We start from the raw sequence: 19455 nt of genomic DNA, 5'->3' as shown, positions 1-19455 counted from the left end.
TTCTATCCTAAACCTGGTTTTGGTAAGGGCCACGTTGAATCTATATTGTGGCGCTGCATCAGGGTCAGGATAGGGGGTCATTAAAAATGGCAGCCACCTAGCAGCACTCCACTGAACAGCCCTGAAGATAGGAAAGGAATATTTCTATGATCAGTATCACACAGTGCAGTTTAAAGAACATAAACATAAAGATCTACCTGACCGTTGAGGCTGTGGAATGACTTGCGATTCACATAATCGGCTTTATTCTTTCCCAGACATATGGAGATGGGAATGTGGGAGCAATGTATTGCACCAATCACTCTGTGGACGTGTGACCTTGCATTGAATTGCACTGCTGACTGTGTTTTTGCTCAGGTTCTCTGCATCACCCACAGCTTACATAAAAGTACCCGTAGCAAAGTGACGCAAGGCAATGCATGCAGTCTGTGGGACTGTAAGCGCACGACTCGACGTGTCGCACTGGCAACATACGGCTCAGGAAGCTGACACAGATCAGTCAGTCCCTACCACGAGAACCCTCTCACGAGCCGCGCACCGAGCCCCACGGGATCTACGAATGGTGATGTCATTTTCCAAGAGAATTAATTGGTCAGTTTATACACGTTGATCTGTTATCTTGAATATAACCTGCTCTGGAGCAGGTTAAGTGTGCAGCATAAGTTACCATGGCGATGTACCCCGGTAAGAAGTGAACCACCACCATAACCCTGAAAACCCAGGGTTAACCCTGAAGTTACCTCGCTAAGCCCAAATCCTGCTTCGTAGTACAGGCCTTAGATGTCTCTTGTGGTGTTTGACACACTGCTTACACAGTTAGACCACATCAGTCATTGACCTTCAACACGTAGCACAAGTTAGATTTGATTTCACTTTACCCTTTTATTTATTTTTTCTTATTCCAGATAATTTAGACCTACAGCACAAATCCCTGTCCACAGTTCTAACATATGATTTATTATTAAAAGCATTCCCTGTTCTCTCTTGCTGATGTTGTAAACAGTGAAGTAACAGTGAGGTATTCATGACAGTGAGTGGACAAAGAGCTTCCCTTGCTGGCTGCTTTCAAAGCCTCATTTAACAAAGCTAAAAGAATCAAGTGCATAATTAGTTTGTCAGAGCAAATCAATCACAATCTACAATAAAGTTAACTGCAAAAAATATTGTAAAAAGTAAAATAGTTGTCATACAATGAAGTAATTCTTCTTGTGTTTAATTCACTGCAATCTCCTCTGGGGCTTTGAATGTAACCAGCACCACCAGCACAGGGCGACATGGCAGTTTCCCCTTCTAACACCTGAAAAATTAAAAATAAACCTACAAGTCTGATGGCATCTATAAACCAGTGCAAGTTTCAGCCGTTAAGCTCAAATATTCATTTGCGAAGAAACTGAGAGAGTTCTTCTGATTTTACACATTTCTGTTTCTGGTGTGCTTCTTTACTTTCCAAACATTTTAGTTTGGTAAATGCAAGACTGCCCCTGCTCCACACATTATGTTCTGTCTGCATTGGCAGACCTCTACCTGGGTGAAGGTCTGGCTTTAGGCTCCATCCACACTGCAGGCTTTCTTGAATGCCTCTAAATTTCTTCTCAAATATGAGATCAGAGTTTTAAATGACTTTTACATCTATATTAGGTTGTAACCTAGTGACAAATTAAAGGTATCCTGTGGAGTTTTCATGTAATATAATACAGTTGAATTTATAATCTTTTAGACTTTCATGAAATAAAACCCTATATTTGATACTATTAATGGTCTGCATTTTTTCAACAATAGCCATTCAATGTATTTACATTCAGTAATTATCCCTCTAACATTAGTTTCCATTGTTAGTGGTGGAGTCACAGTGAGCTGTTAGATGAGGAGCTGCAGGAGCAGCTACCAACTCCTTTTACCGAGTCCGGCTGTTGTGGATTACTGACTGACTTCCTTATTAAAACAACCTGAGTTTGTTTGGCTGCACTGTAAACAGATACACCAGACAAAGTTACTACTGAACGAGTGTTTGCTGTAGTATTAAACTGCATTTCCTGTTACCACCAGTAACCACGGGTGTCAACAAATCAACCAGAACTGAAATCTTAAGGACTTAAACTTTTCATGTACTGTTTCTCACCACAATGCGTAGTGTGAATCCTAGAGGCCTAACAAACAGGCTAAATACATGTCCTTCCTCATAAAACATTAACATCTATGTTTGCTTGCTAGCTCTTCCTTTCTTGCCTTTGTTGGCCAGTGGAATACTTTTAAACCATCAGTAGGACTGTGATGCGAGGAACAGATAATTCTTTGTTTAGGATTTAGTCTATTTGTCATTATAACACAAGAAATATTGCGTTCAAATACAAGTCCCATGTTGCTTACAGAATCCAGAAATGAAGTACATTCAATTCCATGTAAAAAATTGACATCTGGATGTAATCTTTCCCGAATTTGTGAAATTCCACATTTAGGTCACACCAGCAGTCCGACGATCAGGTTGAAAACCTCTCCATGGGTTAGCCAAACTTAAATGGAAGAGAAAACAAAGGCAAACGGTGAAAATATTAGAATTTTACTAGATGTGTCTGTTGTAAACAAAAATCACAGTTTACAGCCTGAATCCTTGTTCAGATTTGACTGACCATACTTACTGTGGTTGTGTTCTGTTTTCTGTGTAATGAAGGATTAATAGCAACATTTTAGGTGTGCCCACTTTTTATGGATGGAACTGTCAGTCTGTCGATCCACCACTTTGTTCCAGACTGAAATCTCAACTATTTGGTTCAGATATTCATGCTCCCCTTAGGATGAACAGTTTTCATCTTGCGCCACCATCAGGTCGACACTTTCATTTGCCCAATACTTTGGTTTATGATCCTATACCTGAAAATCTAATAACATTCCCATCAGCCTCAGCTGTACTTTGTGTTTACTGCTAATTAGCTAATGATAGCATGCTAACGCACTAAACTAAGATGGTGAACATGGTGAACATTATACCTGCTAAACATCAGCTCAAAGCACTGCTGTGCTTATGTACAGCCACACATAGTCACTAGCATGGCTGTAGACTTAGTCTTGTTTAGATAATCTAAACTGTTCGCTTGTTTCCAACCTGTCTGATCGCCTGACTGCTCGTGTTTGTTGCCCCGTTGGACCTATCTTTAGCAAAGTCGAGTTCTGAGATCTTAGCAATTATAATGTTATTAGATGGCAGAAACTGCAAAAATTAAACCCAAGTTGAATTAAACCCTTGTTTTTTTTTAAGACTGATTCTAAATCACATGGCAGAAAAACGGAGCTTATATAGTGTCAGCTGCAGTGTCAACGGAGCCTTAGTTCAAGAGAGAGGCAGCTCCATACCACCCAAAGCACCCACCTCTCAGACATTACCAAACACAAAGAAACAAAGACAAAAGACAAGCCTTGCACCTTCTTCACTTTCCAAGAGGGTTTCCAGAGAGGTTAAAGTGACAAAGATTCAAACATTTTGGAGAAACACATCAATAAAGAGTATCCTGAAATTAATAATTAATAAATAATATTATAAAGAGTACAGTCTAGACCTGCTCTATAGGAAAAGCGCAATGAGGCAACTTCTGTTATGAATTGGCGCTATATAAATAAAATTCAATTGAATTGAAATGATTCCTAATGTTATAGCCCTAACCTAGTAAATTTGTAATGTATGTACAATATAGCAGTTCAATTAGTGTAATATTGTACATACATGTTACTATGTACACCAGTAAAAATCATGTGTCGTGTCCACATTTTCAGTTTGGGACAACGCATACTCATGTAATTCCACAAACTATGTTGCAGAAAACTTTAAGTGAAAAGTAGGCCAGTGTCGGGGAGCGCTGGAAGTTCACCTACCCAAAATAATACGAATTTAAAAAAAGTATGCCAGCATGCAATCTCATTAATGTACTGAATGCAGTGCACAAGAATACACAGATATGATCTGACTTCCCATGCAGGCCAAAGGAAAAGCATCACATCTAGCGGAAATAGGCTTCCACAGATATCTGCTTTTCAAAATAAAGGTTGTGGTTTAACCAAGGCACTCTCATTACCACACCAGGAGATGGCAGTAGGTGCTGTAGTTCTTATTTTTTCATTGAATTACATTTTTACCTTAGGAGCATTTCACACTCTTGAGTTTACATGTAGTTTGTTTTGGACTAGCCAGTAGATTGGCCCCTTTCACTGCCATTATTGTTATTAATATTACTTGTTTGCTGCATCCTTTAAACTATCCTTTAATCATGAATTGTTCTATAGCCTGTGAGATATATTTGGAGACCGGCTATTAGTCTTCTAGACTAAACAGTGTTCATTTTGTCATCACATCCAAACAAGAGTACGTTACTAACTGAATTACTTCTGCAGACAATTTTTAACCTCAGGTCATTGCACGTCCAGAAATCTTTTGAAAATAGTAATTTTGATCCTCCACAAACCGACATGAGAGCAGTGACAGCCAGGTGGTGTGATACATGTTGGACATGAAACAGACACTTCGGACATTGCATGTGTCGGATGTTTCAAGCAGTCTTCTGTCACCAGGCGGCTTTGTGAGAGATGTTAGGTAATGTACTCATGTCCTTCGTGAACGAAAAGGAAGCAATGTACAACCTGGAAATGAAATGATGAACACTTGGGCCTGGAGGGTAGAAAAACAAACTTGTTCTGTGACTGGAAGGTCGCTGGTTAGATTCCACAATCTGGATGGAAGGGCAGAGGGAAGTGCCCCTTGAGCAAGGCATGTAGCCCCTGTACCAGAAGACTGTGGTTATACTGGCAAGTTCCATAGAAAGAAGAATATGGGATCATCAAAGCATTCCTGAATAGAACCTAAATAGAAAACAATCAAGATGGACGTGGACCATCTTAGGTGAAAATGGGTGTAAAACGCTTGATAAAAAGTCAGATCTTGCTGTTCTCCAAGTGGGAGTCGATGTGTTTGATGAGGGCGTCATCGGGGTAACCAGTTGGGAAGGTCAGCTGACACAGAGGACAGCTACGGACAGCACTCTCTTCTGACTCCATCCATAACTACAGAGGAAGACAGGTGTCAAATTACTGAACCTCAAATTACGGCAAAATCCCAGAATCTAGTCTTAGTTTACACCAAAATTTACATGGAAGCTTTGTAGTTGTGTCCATTAGAGGATGCCCATTTGTTCAAAGTTGCTAAGAACTGATTTTTAAAAAAGCTGCATTAATCAAGATCTTAATATTAACAATGGATCATATCATCATGGACTATGTGTGATGGCAAGTGACACCTTGTAGTCCACATGTCGAAGTGTCCTTGGGCCAGACACTGAACACCAAATTGCTCTCGAGGGCGGTGTGTGAGTGTGATCTGATGTTGAACCTACCTACGCTGTGGGTATCTATGGCAGGACTACCGTGGACCATCGTTAGCCCTTGATTCAAGTAGAAACCAATATTATATTTTTTTTTTGCTCTGTGTCTGGTGATATGTAAACAGGCAACTACAACTGCTAACATGTTCACTATAACAACATTATACGGTGATGATACGCCCGTGTTGTGTGTACAGATTGGTCTGTCCCGACTGGCCAAAAAGTTCCATTAATACAGCTTTTAAAAAATGATTTGGCTCAGATACTGCAAGTTCTACAATTTTCAACATGGACATATTTTACATTTTTATTTCTAATTTTTACTCACACAAAATATGTTTTTCTCTTCCTCAGAAAGTGAGAGTGTGCTATACACCTTCTTTATCCTTTAGTTAATTCTTTTTTTTACTTTTATCCACTCATTTCTGCTTATAGTGCAATGGTGCTCGGTGGGCTGGTGTGAATTGTTGGTTTTGTGTTCTATGCAACATTTCCTTTTCCCCCTCATTGTTTTCTACTCACGTTAATGGAGGGCCATGACTGAGCATGCTCAGTGTTCATGTAGGGAGGCAGACGGCAGGAGAGGGTGGCAGGGCCCTCAGGGGCTGATAAGGAGGGATTATTGGGCTGTTTCCTCGGAGACGGGAACGAGGGGTGTAGGGGCTGTTTCCTAGGCGACGACGAGCCTATCCCAATTGCGCCAAGCGTCCGAGGCGGGCTGGCAGCCGGCGATAGGTATGTACATACATCCTGTAAATTTACACAACACAGACATCTTCAAAATGAATAACCCAGCTTTAAAGCCAGGAGAAGAGGCACACATTATCATCGTCATCACCTCTTCATCATCAGAGGACTGTGGTGGTGTCACCAGTGGGGTGGGCTCAGGCGAGTTGTCAAGGTGACAGAAGTGATGTACCTGGATGAGAGGAGGGACAGAGATGAGCATGCTGATTACTCTGAAACATAATATGTCATGTGTGTCATAAACAAGGTGCACACATTTATTTTCGAGGAAGTTAAAAAAATTGGAAGTTTCAAGGATGCTATGGTCCACTTTTATACATCAGTTGTAGAAAGTGTGCTAACTTTATCTATTACAGTTTGGTTTGGTAACCTGACTACTGCTGAAAAAATGGATTAGAGAAAATACTTAAGAATGGCAATAAAGTAAACTTAACTCAAAATCAAGCATAGAGCCATGTAATCTCCACTGACAAATATTTGTAGCAGAATGAGTCACACTGTAGACCTGTGAATTCCGACATGGCACCGTCATAAGATGCCATCTTTCCCCTAGGTCAGTTCATCATCATTTCTGGCCTGCTACATTTGGCCAACTGCATGTGCTGTCATTGTGAAGTTAAAGTCAAAAGTCTAGGAGCAACAACAGGTCAGTGGCGAAGCAGTAGGTGACACGCTCACAGAGCGGGACCGCCGAGTGCTTTGGCATGTGGCATATCAAAATTGTCTGTCCTCAGTTGCAACACTCACTACCAATCCCAAACTGTCTGGGGAAGCAATATCAGCACGAGTCAGGAGCTTCATACATGAGTTTCCATGGCTGAGCAGCAGCACACAAGCATAAGATCACCATATGTAATGTCAAGCATTGGGTGTAGAGGTGTGAGACACACCATCATTGGACTCTGGAGCAGTGGAAACATGTTGTCTGGAGTGATGATCATGCTTCACTATCTGGCAGATTGATGGAGGAATTTGTGTTTGGAGGATGCCAGCAGAATGCTACCTGCCTGGATGTACTGTACCAACTGTAAAATTTGGAGGAATAATGAGGGAAATGAAGGGAAATCTTTATGCTCCAGCATACAGTGATATTTTAGACAACAGTGTGTCTCCAACTTAGAGTGACAATGCCCCCGTGCACAAAGCCAAGTCTATAAAGAAATGATTTTCCCAGTTTGCTGTAGAAGGTGTGGAAGAACTTGACTGGCCTGCACAGAGCTCTGATCTCAACCCCATCCAGCACCTTTGGGATGAACTGGAGCACCAACTGTGAGCCAGACCTTATCGCCCATCAGTGTTGGACCTCATTGATGAGATGTTCAACAATCACACATGGGTGTAATGTTGTGTAGTAGTGTACCTCAGCGTTAACATTTTGCAGAATAATAATAATAACTTTCATCTCTATGCCAACGATACTTCAATCTACATATGATTAACTGTAATAACAGCTCACAACTTGCAAAGATAAAACTATAAACCTATTTTTCAGTCCTAACATGCTGATGTTTAGCAGGTAATGTTAACCATATTCACAATCTTATTTCAACGTGTTAGTATGCTAATATTTGCTAATTAGCACTGGACACAAAGTCAATTTTTTCATAATGAGATTTCATTTAATTCATATAATTAAGGTATTTGCTGGACCTGTGAAACAGTACTAGTATGAATCAGGTATTAACTATGAGAACATATCATTTAAAGTCACTTAGAAACTATGGGGGCATATAAGACTGTTAACAATGAGGAAAGTCACTGACTTAATAAAAGTAAATGAAGCTCTCAGTCTCACCTCAGCAGCCAGAGGGAAGCCCAGGTCCAGAGCATGGTGATGAGGACTGCTGCTCAGGCTCCTGTCCCCACCTCTCTCTCCTCCCCCTCCTCCTCCTCTCTCCCCTTCAGCTCCATGAGCCGAGGCTGGTCTGACCAGGCCCACCAAGGAGGTACGGAGCTGAGGTTTGGTTTGGCCATAACCATGCATCTCCCCCAGGAGGGGCCTGGGCTTGGGGAGGGTGGATACTGGGTCCCTCATCAGGCGAGCTGGGGTTCTCTGAATGGCTGAGGGGTCAGATACCTGGGAAAAGGGTTGGAGGGCAAAAGGTCAAACGTCTATGCAGTAAATCCGCAGTTTCACTGTAAAATTCCGCAAAAATGTGCAAGTCTAATTTTCCTACTAAAAAACACCAAACCTTTTCAGTCTCACCTCCGAGTAACTGCGGCGACCCTGGAACTTTGCTCGTAGACGGCTGCTGGTTGGCTGATGGGAGTAGGAGGCGGGGCCGTCGCTTGGGGACAGAGGAGGAGAGGGGGTGGGGAGGATCCTCTCAGGGGTGAGTGAGGGGCGCTGAGGAGAGGTGGGGGAGAGAAGCTGAGGAGCAGGAGGAGGACGAGAACCTGGAGGAGGAAGAGAGAAAGAAAGCAAATGGTAAAAGGAGGCTCAATATTACACTCCTGCCACCCCACACTCATTTCAGTTGCTAGTTTGGAGTGAATCTTCAGAAGCAAAGCTCGGAGGGATAGTGGCAATGAAACTCCGTGGGACAGCACTTGTAACTTGAATACATCATCAGGAGCTGCCTGGGAATGAAGAAAATCCTTAACAAAACATGGCAATTAGTGATTATTGGTGGTTATTAGGAGCACTGGCAAATACACAGCAAGTGGTGAAGAGAAAGCTAATATCATCAAGAGTCACTAGATTTTTTACTGGAATCTTTTTTTCTAAAATAATCTACTACAGGGGTGTCACCAGATCTAGTGAGTTAAGCAGCAGGGCCGAGCTGACAGTAACTACAGTCTCTGGCTGTGACAACAGGGTGAGTGTGGTCACAGCGGGCCGTCCACCAATCGGAAGGTCGGCGGTTCGATCCCGGCTTCCCCCAGCCGGGATTGCTCCTGAGGGCTGTGCCTTCAGTGTGTGAGTGTGTGAATAATTAGACTGATGAGCAGTTAGCATCAGTGTGTGAATGGGGTGAATGTGACATGTAGTGCGTGAAGCGGTTTGAGTGGTCGGAAGACTAGAAGGTGCTATACTACTATACAAGTACAGTCCATTTACCATTTACCAATTGATATTGTTGCAATGGCTGAGCGAAGAGTCGTCTCCTCGAGGGTGCACCAGGGGGCAGCGCCCCCCCACTTCATTCACTGCACCCCCCCACTAAAAAAGCATGTCAATGTTTTTTCATGACTGTGGTAAAATTGACCTGTTCTTCTCTTCTATGACCTTGCTATCTCTTTCTTCCTTCCTGCTGATTATCAAGTGTTCTGACTGTGGATACTGACTTTTACTGAAAATAATCTATTCTAGTAATAACAACCAGAAGCAGAGGAGGCTTGATATGCGGATTGCATATGACTGTTATATGAGTGATAGACACAGCAGGGTAACTTCATTGATGATTTAAATCTCCCGACACGCCGGATCTAATGTTAATTAATATTCTGTGTTCTTTCACACATCCAAAAGGTCGTACAGTGAAACTGTCCGCCGTCCTAAATAAACGTTAAAATATCTAATGATACCATGAAGTCCATAAACCAAGAAGTCAGTCAGATGACCTACCAGCATCCTGTGAGAAATGTTGCAGAAGGTCACTCTGTTTCACAGCCAGACTGCGAACACATCCCAATTCCTCGGTTAGCTCAGTGTAGGCTAGCGCTAGGTTCACCCTGCAACACAAAGAGAGTGAAGTGAATAAATAAAAACCAACTGACTGAAATAAATGACCAACTGACGAACGCTGTTTAAAAATATTTTCCTTTTTGAAAATAAGACTCACTGTTCATCCCCAGCTTTCTTTATCCATTCTACGTCACAGTGCTCACAGTGTTGGGACAACTCCTGTGACTGACAGAGAGACAGACACAGAGCAGTGGGTGGGTTTGCTGTGTTTTTCTATGTATAGCACGTAACTGTCCTTCAACCGCTACTCATGTTTAAGTTGGAGCTACTGAGGAAAGTCTGTTGGGGCTCAAACTGGACATTTAGCATGTTTTAGCCCATTGACCACCAATCAACTGATCCATCTCCTTGACAACTGAGTAACTATTTACTGATGAAGACCATGAGATGCGATTGAAAGCACTGGAAAAAGCTTTTCTTCTTTAAAATTAAATTAGTGCTGTATTAAAAGCAGCTCTGACATCTGAGGATTATTAGTAAGATGACTGTGTTGATGAGCTATGTTATAGTAATATTAAAACCTTAAAGGATAAAGCTGGTCTTATTCTGTATTTTTCTTATTGTCAGCCAATTTCATGAAAAGACCAAAAACATGTGTGTTGGCCCGTCTCTCTCTGCTTTCTGACTTCACTACCAGTGTTTCCAGGTGCTGAAAACCAAATAATCATACAAAGACTTGTATTTTCAGAATTATTGTAGAATAAACAGCTACAGGACAGTAATTATAGCTATAGAATTTTTGTGCCATAAACCAAACATAAATTGAGGATAACCATATCAAATGAGACAGGTCATGAGATAATTATTGAACACCTGGCAACACTGTGGCTGTGGCTGTGGCTCTCAGCCCCAAGCCTATTGGTTCTTAAAGATGTAAATCTTTAAAAACAGCTCACAAATATATAGTTTAATTTTTAAAAAAGGATTTCCGCTGGACAGTGTAGTTTCTAACAAACGTTACTCAAACAGCAGGAAATAGTGCAGTTTGCTGGGGACTAACAAACGGCAGATTAATTCACATTTGGTGCTCTAGTGCATACTTTCTCAACCACTGGGCTGGGGCCCATGAGTGGGCCGTGAAATGTTTTCAAGTTGAAGCTAGTGGGCTGCTCACGTCATCAATTTGAGACTCTCAATTTGTTGACAGGTAAGCTAACCGGTGGGCTGTGGTGTGGCGAATGTCAGTGTCCGATCCGTGCCGGCTGGGATATATTTTTTCCTAGGATGGCGAAGGCATGACCCCCCTACTCTGCCTCTGATTGGCTTACCGTGATATTCTTACTCTAACCCAAACCAATCTCAGTCCTCTTGCCTAAACCCAACCAACCAAACCAACGAAGGCAACGAGTACCACCCAATCAGAGGCAGAGTAGGGCGGGTCATGACTTCACCATCCTTGGAAAAATAAATCCGGCGTACCAGCTGCCTGATCCGTTCTGCCCATGTGCTAAATAGGTCCTCACAGTCAAAGAAGGTTTCCACAAATGTGCCTGTTCAGATTAATTAAGATGTGAATGACTGATCATAAACAATCCTGCTCACACTCAAGATAACAAAATGTTTTTTAATCATCGGAAATGTAATAGTTCGTTCCATGTATCATCAGGTAATCTGTACTTCATTTGTAATTTAAAACGAAAAAACATAATTCTGTTTTGTTTTAATTCTGTGTTCATTCAATACAGTTCATTCAATATATGAAAAATACATGTTCCAGATAGTATGTCATTATGAAAGTTGTTGTAAAAGGTTTAGTTTTAGTGTTTTGAACAGGCACATTTGTGGCAACCTTCTTTGATTGCCAGGACCTATACATTATATATTAGATTATTAGAATAGTATAGATTAGCCAAAAGTAGAAAAGGTTGAGAACCCCTACTCTAGTGAGTGTTTGGGGCAGCAGGACGGTGTGTGTGGGACTGAGGCAGAATAAACTACAGTGTGTGTGTTCATGGTGATGAAGGAACATGTCACCCAGTGCAACAGTGCGGCTCACTGATGTGTTTTAATAGTTCTTGGACAGCACGCACAGAAGAATAAGATATATCTGGCTTTGGATACACTCACAGTACTTAGTAGGATACATTCATTGTTGTTTTGGCTCTGCACATGGGATTTGTTGACAATAAGAAAATTAGAGAATATTGCCAGCCTTATATTTTAACTGCACCAAATGGAAGAATTTCCAGACCATGTTCACAACTGCAACAAAAAATAACAGCAACTGTCACAAAAACAACTGCACAAAACCTGTGAGAGACATCATGCATTAATGAATAGGTTGGTGTGGGTATTTTTATTTTCTAGTATTTTCCTCGATTTGTTTTTTGTAATTCATTGGTCCAGATTATATAATTTGCTATTGCTGTTGCCAAATCCAGTCTTTTAACCATCAGGCCTACCCGTCTCTGTGTCTCCTGTAGCTGGGTTACCTCCTGCTGCAGCCTCTGAAGCTCGGCCCTCAGCTCCTTCTCCCTCTGACAGGCTCCCTCGGCCTGGTGCCGTGCCCCCTCCAGCTCGGCCTCCAGTCGCTGCAGCTTCAGGTCTGACAGGGCGTCCAAACTGCGCGAGCTCTGCAACGTCAGCCCGCGGCCCTCTGACAAAACCAGACACACAACAGCTTCAGTCTGTTTAATCTTTTCTCCCTGGTTCTAGTTTTCTTACAAGTCACTGCTCTACAATGATATCAATGGAGGAATAAACTTAAATTCCTAAATGGATGAATTAATCATTGAAGTTAGCTGAAGAAGGTCAATAGGAGCAAAGCAGTCCAAATATATATCAGGTTCTACAGCTGTTTCCAAGGTTCCTGTGTTTGAAGATAAATCGGTACCGGTTAAAGGCAGGACTTGATGAATTTTTCTCTAATAGTTAAAATTTTATCATTGAAGAAGCGCATGAGGTCATTACTACTGAGGGCTATAGGAATACATGGCTCAACAGAGCTGTGACTCTCTGTCAGCCTGGCTACAGTTCTGAAAAGAAACCTGGGGTTGTTCTTATTTTCCTCTATTAATGATGAGTAGTAAGCTGCTCTGGGATTACGGAGGGCCTTCCTGTATGTTTTTACTATCTTGCCAGACTAAACGAGATTCTTCCAGGTTGTTGGAATGCCATTTCCTTTCAAGTTTTCGTGATGTTTGCTTTAATTTGCAGGTTGGGGGGTTATACCACGGAGCTAACCTTCTTTGTTTTATTATCTTCTTTTTTAGAGGAGTGATAGAATCGAGTGTCGTTCGCAGTGAGTCTGCAGCACTGTCAACTAGATGGTCAATTTGGGAGGGGCTGCGATTTGCATAGGAGTCCTCTGTTATATTGAGACATAACATAGAATTAAATGCAGATGGGATTGCTTCCTTGAATTTAGCCACAGCAATATCAGATAGACATCTAGTGTAGGAGTTTTTGCCTAATGGTGTGTAGTCCAGTAATAGCAGTTCAAAAGTTATTAAATAATGGTTCGATAAAGAAGGATTCTGTGGAAAGACCATTAAATGTTCAATTTCAATGCCATACACCAGAACAAGGTTGAGGGTGTGGTTAAAACAGTGAGTGGCTTCATGTACACTCTGACAAAAGCCAATCGAATCTAATAATGAGATAAACGCAGTACTAAGGCTATCATTTTCAACGTCCACATGAATATTGAAATCACCTACAATAATTACTTTATCTGTTTTAAGGACTAAACTTGATAAAAACTCTGAGAATTCAGATAGCTACAATTGTAACTTAACCCAGCGTTACTTCCAAGGCCAAGAGCATATCATACTACATTATGTTGTAGGCTTACAGGTTACATTAAAAAAAGCCCCATCCACAACTAGCACACTGTGTAATATTTCTACTTTGTGTGGAAGCTGGTCCAGGCTGCCACTATATCAGAGAGTAGGCTACTGTCAGCAGCTCTGCCCTGCTCCAGTGGATTTGGGGAAGTTTACACTCCAGCAACTCATTACCCGAAATAGCGTTACATTCACCAAACACATTAGTTAGTCTTCATCCTAAAAGCCTTTTTTATCTTGTAACTTTACAAGTATAGCATTATTATAAAATTAAAATAATTAAACATAAATCTAACCTCTGTCTTACTGGTCCAAGTATGTAGCAGCTAAACAGTGTTATGTTACAATAAAATAAGAGTGTGATCTTACATTCTTCCTTATCATACTTAGAATACTTGGACTAACTAACTATACCATGCAATACAAGAACAATGCTATTTCTTTATTTCCGTGTTTTCTACATGGATCAACGGGTGAGGATGCTGACTTTTTGCCTGGAACCTGTAAGGCCTCGGTCTTTTACCATGATGTCATCTATATAGCCATTAACTGCATACTTAAGACCTCTTTTCAGAGTTCACAACTCAGCTTGAAATATTAAAAAGTCATCTGGAGACAGCATTTTCAACTCAACTCAACTCATGAATCCAACGTTAGCCTATTAGCATGCAATCTAATGATAGTTTTCATTTCTGCTGAAAAAATCGCCGATTGCCAGCTAGAAATGAAAAGCTGCTTTTGTCTACCACTGTCAACGAGCTGTTGTTTAAAAAAAATACTACGAAGGTTGATGGTAAACCTGCCATTGTTAGAATTGTAAACTGTTGTGCAGTGCAAGAAAGGTAAGCTTGACATGTGTAGCAACAGTAACTAAGGAGGCAGGGATTAGCAAATGGTCAATTGTATATTTTGTGTGATTGAAACCAAGTCTTAGATAGGTCCATTTGGGTGAACCGATGCTTTAAGCTAGTGATATTAACTGCTTATAATCAGATCAGAATCAGAATCAGAAATACTGTATTGATCCCCGAGGGGAAACTCTTTCGTTACAGCAGCTCGCTGTCACGTCAGGGCACACAGGGATAGAAGTACTAAGCAAAAAATACAATACACTATAATACATGGATAAATGACTGGTAGCACTGGTACTAAGACTTCTATTATTATGAGTGGTACTGCTTTCTGCTACTACTACTTTTATTATTGTATTACCCCTCCTCCTACTACTGCTTATACTAGCAGGATCTAACTGGGCCTACAGCTGATCCAAACAGAACCCACCTCTGGGTACATCCAGGCTGGCGTGGAGCTGAGACTGATGGGCGTCTTTGCTACGGAGTTGAGCGCTGAGTGTCTGCAGGGAAGTTTCTCTCTGTCTGAGAGCTGACTCCAGACTGCAGATCTGCTCCACATGCTGCTCAGCTAGAGTCGTCTGACACACACACAAACCCACATGTGAAACTGAAGCAGTGTTAAGCTTACTAGGAATCATTGGTGTGTGTGTGTGTATGTGTGTGTGCGTGTACAGTATATGTTTACCATCTTGTCTAGGTCTCTCTGGACATTGCTTTTCTCTAAGTGAATCTTCTCGTAAGCCTGGATGACTTCCTCCAACCTCTCCTCTCTCTCCTTACTCTTCTGGAGCTGAGACAGAGAGAGAGAGAAGAGAAACCTCTCAGACTTTGCTTTAATGGATAATAACTTGAGTCTTGTTTTGTTCTGTCCATTATTCCTTGTGCTGGCCAGTTTTGTACTGAACTGAATGTTAGCGTTTGGAATAGCAACAGACTGAACGTACTATTGAACTGAAGACATTCAGAATCAGCGCTGTATAAACGCTGATGTGCCCACTTACTGCTGTACGTACTGAAGTCCCTTTGAGCCGTGATGCCTTCACTTACTGTTGTACATACTTAAGTGCATTTGAACGGTGATGCGACCACTTATATGAGGGAAAAAAGTGAACAAGCTACATAATCAGTGATTACGAATCTTTAAACTGAATGGAAAGAAGTGATTCGAATCAGCAAAGTTATTCGAGATGTCCACCTCTGTCTCCCAGTCCAGATCACAAATCTGACTGCAATCTGTCTGGCTACATGTATACCAGGGTCTGTATGGTATATAGTGTGTGATTCCACTCGCCATAAATCCAGTTGTGTAGGTTTAGAGGCTCACGGGTGCCACTGCTAGCTGTGTAACTTTGCCGGTTCTTGAGGGATATACCCAAGGTAGGTTGTTTAGCTCAGCCATCCACACAAATGTAGTGAATTCAAATCAATATCTATGAACATGTTGTGGAGTGCCTTATTGAATGCTATTAAGAAGCGTAATGAGTGGATATGGTGCATTTTATAGTGCTAAATAGGTCATATAAGTGCTTGCTCATGGTGGGATTTGTTGGGTCTCTGTAAATAATATTATAAAGAGTACGGTCTAGACCTGCTCTATAGGAAAAGTGCAATGAGATAACTTCTGTTATGAATTGGCGCTATATAAATATAATTGAACTGAATTGAATAAAGTGAATTAGTACCCTGCAACTAAGCTAGCTAGCCAATGTACTAAAATAACTTGTTGATCTTTTATAGTGCGCTGGGTCTAAGCCAACTGTATGACTCATCAGTATACATATATATTCTGCCCTTTATCTGTCCACTGCTTAAAGGGACAGTTGTTTTGGTCTGAGTTGCCGAGTTTTGGAGATATCAGCCGTAGAGATGTCTGCATTTTTTTAATGTTACTCAAGATAATCCGCAGATTTGTTGTGAGCAGTTTCATGTGAGAACTATTTTCTTTCTACCTACCTGAAACTGCACACAACAAGGTCTGTGGACTATCTTGAGTTTAAAAAAATATATGTTTTGGCGTTTTGAGCGCCACAAGCCAAGTGCCATATGAGTCCCATTATATTCAAAAAATGCATACATCTGCATGGCCAATATCTCCAAAACTCTGGTGGTGGTAATGCACCTGAAGCTGTTTGGTAACTGTCAAAAAACTTCTGCACTTCAGCAGTTTAGTTATAACTATGACAGTTAGCAATAACTGCTAGCTACAATAGCTAACAACTATTCATGAACTAACTCAAACACATGGATGAACTGTATTGATGTACTAGGAGCAATTCTAGGATCTGCATTGGTGCTTTCTCACCAATGCAGATCATTCAGTGTTTGAACTGATCAGGCATCAGACAAACGCTACAATAGCTCAGTTCTGTATAATCATAGACTGTATATAAAGATGGACGACGCATCTCCTCTTCCTCCCACTGTACAAAAATGAAGCCAAAATATCCCCGGATACGGGAGCAGCCATCTTACGCCTTTGACATCATTTGGAGCCAGAGTCTGCGCAGTAGTGAACGGAGTTGGAGCCGCGGTATCGAGGTCCCGCCCACACACCCGGTCGACTCAATCGCGAGCCGGCCTCAGCTGTCAATCATGACGTGAAACCCCGTTTTTATAGCATCAAATAACTCATTAAAACCAACCAGAAAAACAAACACTTGAACATACATCAGAACTGCCTAAAATGACAGTAACCATCTTTGGGAAAAATTTTATTTGACATATACGTGAGTTTTTAGTTTGGCTCATGTCCCACCTGCTAACATGGAGGGGGCGGGGTTTATGACCAGTACTGCAGCCAGCCACCAGGGGGCGATTGAGATGTTTTGGCTTCACTTTTACAGAGCTGACATGTCGTCCATCTTTATATACAGTCTGTGGTTAAAATCAATGGAGCCGCTTTCTTTCTGTCGCTTTGAGGAGACAGAGAGAATGACAGCTAATTTAAGCTGCCGTTAAACTTCAGCTGCCGTTATCACAGGGACAGACTCTGTAGAGGCTAGTTCCATTGGCTGTATACTGACGTGGATACTGCTGGGAGGAGTAAAAATTACGTATGCATCTCAGAAAGACGGACGCAATTACACCTTTTCAACATCTGGCTCGAATGCGTCTCAAACCACCTGCAATAGGTTTTCAGTTCATCTCTAATGCATCTTGGATGCATTTACACTTAGGTTTTTTATATTCGATAGCTACTGTATCTGATTCTCACAAGATACATGAAGTGAAGTGTAAATAGGGTCATAAAGTATTAATATTAGTAGTAGTAGTACTTATTTGGGAGAGAAAATGACAGTAAAATGTACATATGGTATGTAATACCATATGTCTGCTAAGACTACAGAGTACCTCCTGAGTGAGAGAGTTGATCCTCTGCTGTAGGTTGGTGGTCTCTGATTGGATTACACTGGTATCCGTGATGATGGGCTTACAGGAACAGCACAGTATCCTCTCCTCTCCAAATTCACTGATCATAGGAAACTGGAGGACAGAAGAGGAGAGGAGATTGACTTTCCAGAAAAAAATGCCTTCACGCCTTACAAAAGTCTCTATTCCATTTTGTGTATGTAAATGTCGGCATACTGTGTGTGTGTGTGTGTGTGTGTGTGTGTGTGTGTGTGTGTAGTGCTCTCCACCTTGACCTCGTAGTGTTTGAGCTTCCTCTTGATGCTGCTGTTCTCCCTCTCCAGACTGGCCAGCCTGGTCTTGATGTCATGATAGGCAGCAGCCAGGGCCAATCCTGACGCTGGGTACATGTCCTCTGGCAGCCGATTGGCCGACCAGCTGATCCCGGAAATGCCCACATCATCTCTCAGCCCCTCTCCTCCTCCCAGCAGCCCCAGCTCTCCTCTGCGGAATAGATCCATCATCAGTTAGCTGTAGGAAAGAAAGAGTTGTAGTTGATCTCTGGGAAATGTAGTGCAGAAAACACAGACAGGACTTTGGTCTGACAGACAGAAAGGCTAGTAGCCATGTCAGCTCAGTAAGTCACTCTCTTCCTCACACAGTAAGGCAATGGCAATAAACCAAGAAGAAGAGGAAGAAACCAAGATGGCGGTGCTTGTAGATGCAGTGGTCAAGCTCCCTCAAACTTTGCTCCTTTTTTCTACCCTATGACAGAAAACCACTCATCAACATCAGAAAAGGAAGCGCAGGGATTGGATTAAAGACGATCACTGCCCACAACATCATCCGACCACCCAGTCACAGCAGCCGGACCAAACACCACCACAAGTGGTGGGCAAGGCAAGGCAAGGCACGTTTCTTTGTATAGCACATTTCAACAAGGCCATTTAAAGTGCTCTACATAAAACATAAAATCAACATAGGGCAATATAGACATTTAAAAACACTTAAAAAGAGTTAAATAGAAACTAAAAACAAGATAAAACAGGAGTGTAAAAGTTACAGTGCAGTGTAAGAAATGAATCATTATTCGGCAGCGGCAAACAGAAAAGTCTTCAGCCTTGATTTAAAAGAACTGAGAGTTGCAGCAGATCTGCAGTTTTCTGGGAGTTTGTTCCAGATATATGGAGCATAAAAACTGAACGCTGCTTCTCCAGGTTTAGCTTGACTCTGGGGACAGAAAGCAGACCTGTCCCAGACGACCTGCGAGGTCTGGGTGGTTCATAACGTAGCAGAAGATCAGAAATGTACTTTGGCCCTAAACCTTTCAGTGCTTTAGCCTTGAGTGGGCTTTTAACTGTGGCTAACATACGCGCCCGTTAAGTTAGCATCATTAGCACGTCTTGCTTGAAGGTTAACCCAAGACTAATTCAGTAGCTGGCTAATTAGCTAACAAACCATGTATGGTGAGCGCAGAAACCGATAATTATTGCTAACATATAAATAAAATACTAGAATTTCACTCACTGAAAAAACTGGAGCACAGACTCCCTGGACGGTCTGTTGGTACAGTTAACCGCACAGCAAGCCATATTATTCTTCAGATATTTTCATGAAAAAGTCTCCAAACGGCACAAACACGGCCGAGAGGTCAAGTTCGGTGACTCGCC

The 19455-nt window shown here is 41.8% G+C and overlaps 1 protein-coding gene across 9 annotated transcripts in view; it reads right to left on the bottom strand.

The window, feature by feature from the left end:
* Positions 1-862: 862 nt before the first annotated feature.
* The window catches only part of LOC122869546 (TANK-binding kinase 1-binding protein 1-like), a 41530-nt gene continuing 22937 nt past the window's right edge, over positions 863-19455 (bottom strand). For 4 of the 9 annotated variants that reach the window (XM_044182681.1, XM_044182685.1, XM_044182682.1 and 1 more), the window contains 12 exons: positions 18076-18316; positions 17789-17920; positions 15123-15227; positions 14865-15015; positions 12201-12394; positions 9896-9963; positions 9679-9785; positions 8317-8507; positions 7906-8187; positions 6202-6282; positions 5886-6113; positions 863-5046 (listed from right to left, as the gene is read on the bottom strand). In XM_044182681.1, coding sequence (XP_044038616.1) covers positions 4918-5046; positions 5886-6113; positions 6202-6282; positions 7906-8187; positions 8317-8507; positions 9679-9785; positions 9896-9963; positions 12201-12394; positions 14865-15015; positions 15123-15227; positions 17789-17920; positions 18076-18309 — 1902 coding nt within the window. In that variant the 5' untranslated portion in view covers positions 18310-18316 and the 3' untranslated portion in view covers positions 863-4917. Of the gene's footprint in view, positions 5047-5885; positions 6114-6201; positions 6283-7905; positions 8188-8316; positions 8508-9678; positions 9786-9895; positions 9964-12200; positions 12395-14864; positions 15016-15122; positions 15228-17788; positions 17921-18075; positions 18317-19455 lie in introns of those variants that run through there. The other 5 variants (XM_044182680.1, XM_044182677.1, XM_044182678.1 and 2 more) reach the window with 5 other exon arrangements.

Source organism: Siniperca chuatsi, linkage group LG21 (genome assembly GCF_020085105.1).
Source record: "Siniperca chuatsi isolate FFG_IHB_CAS linkage group LG21, ASM2008510v1, whole genome shotgun sequence".
NCBI classification, from domain to species: Eukaryota; Metazoa; Chordata; class Actinopteri; order Centrarchiformes; family Sinipercidae; genus Siniperca; species Siniperca chuatsi.
The sequence above is the reverse complement of the archived record's forward strand: the minus strand, read 5'-3'. Positions and strand labels throughout refer to the sequence as shown.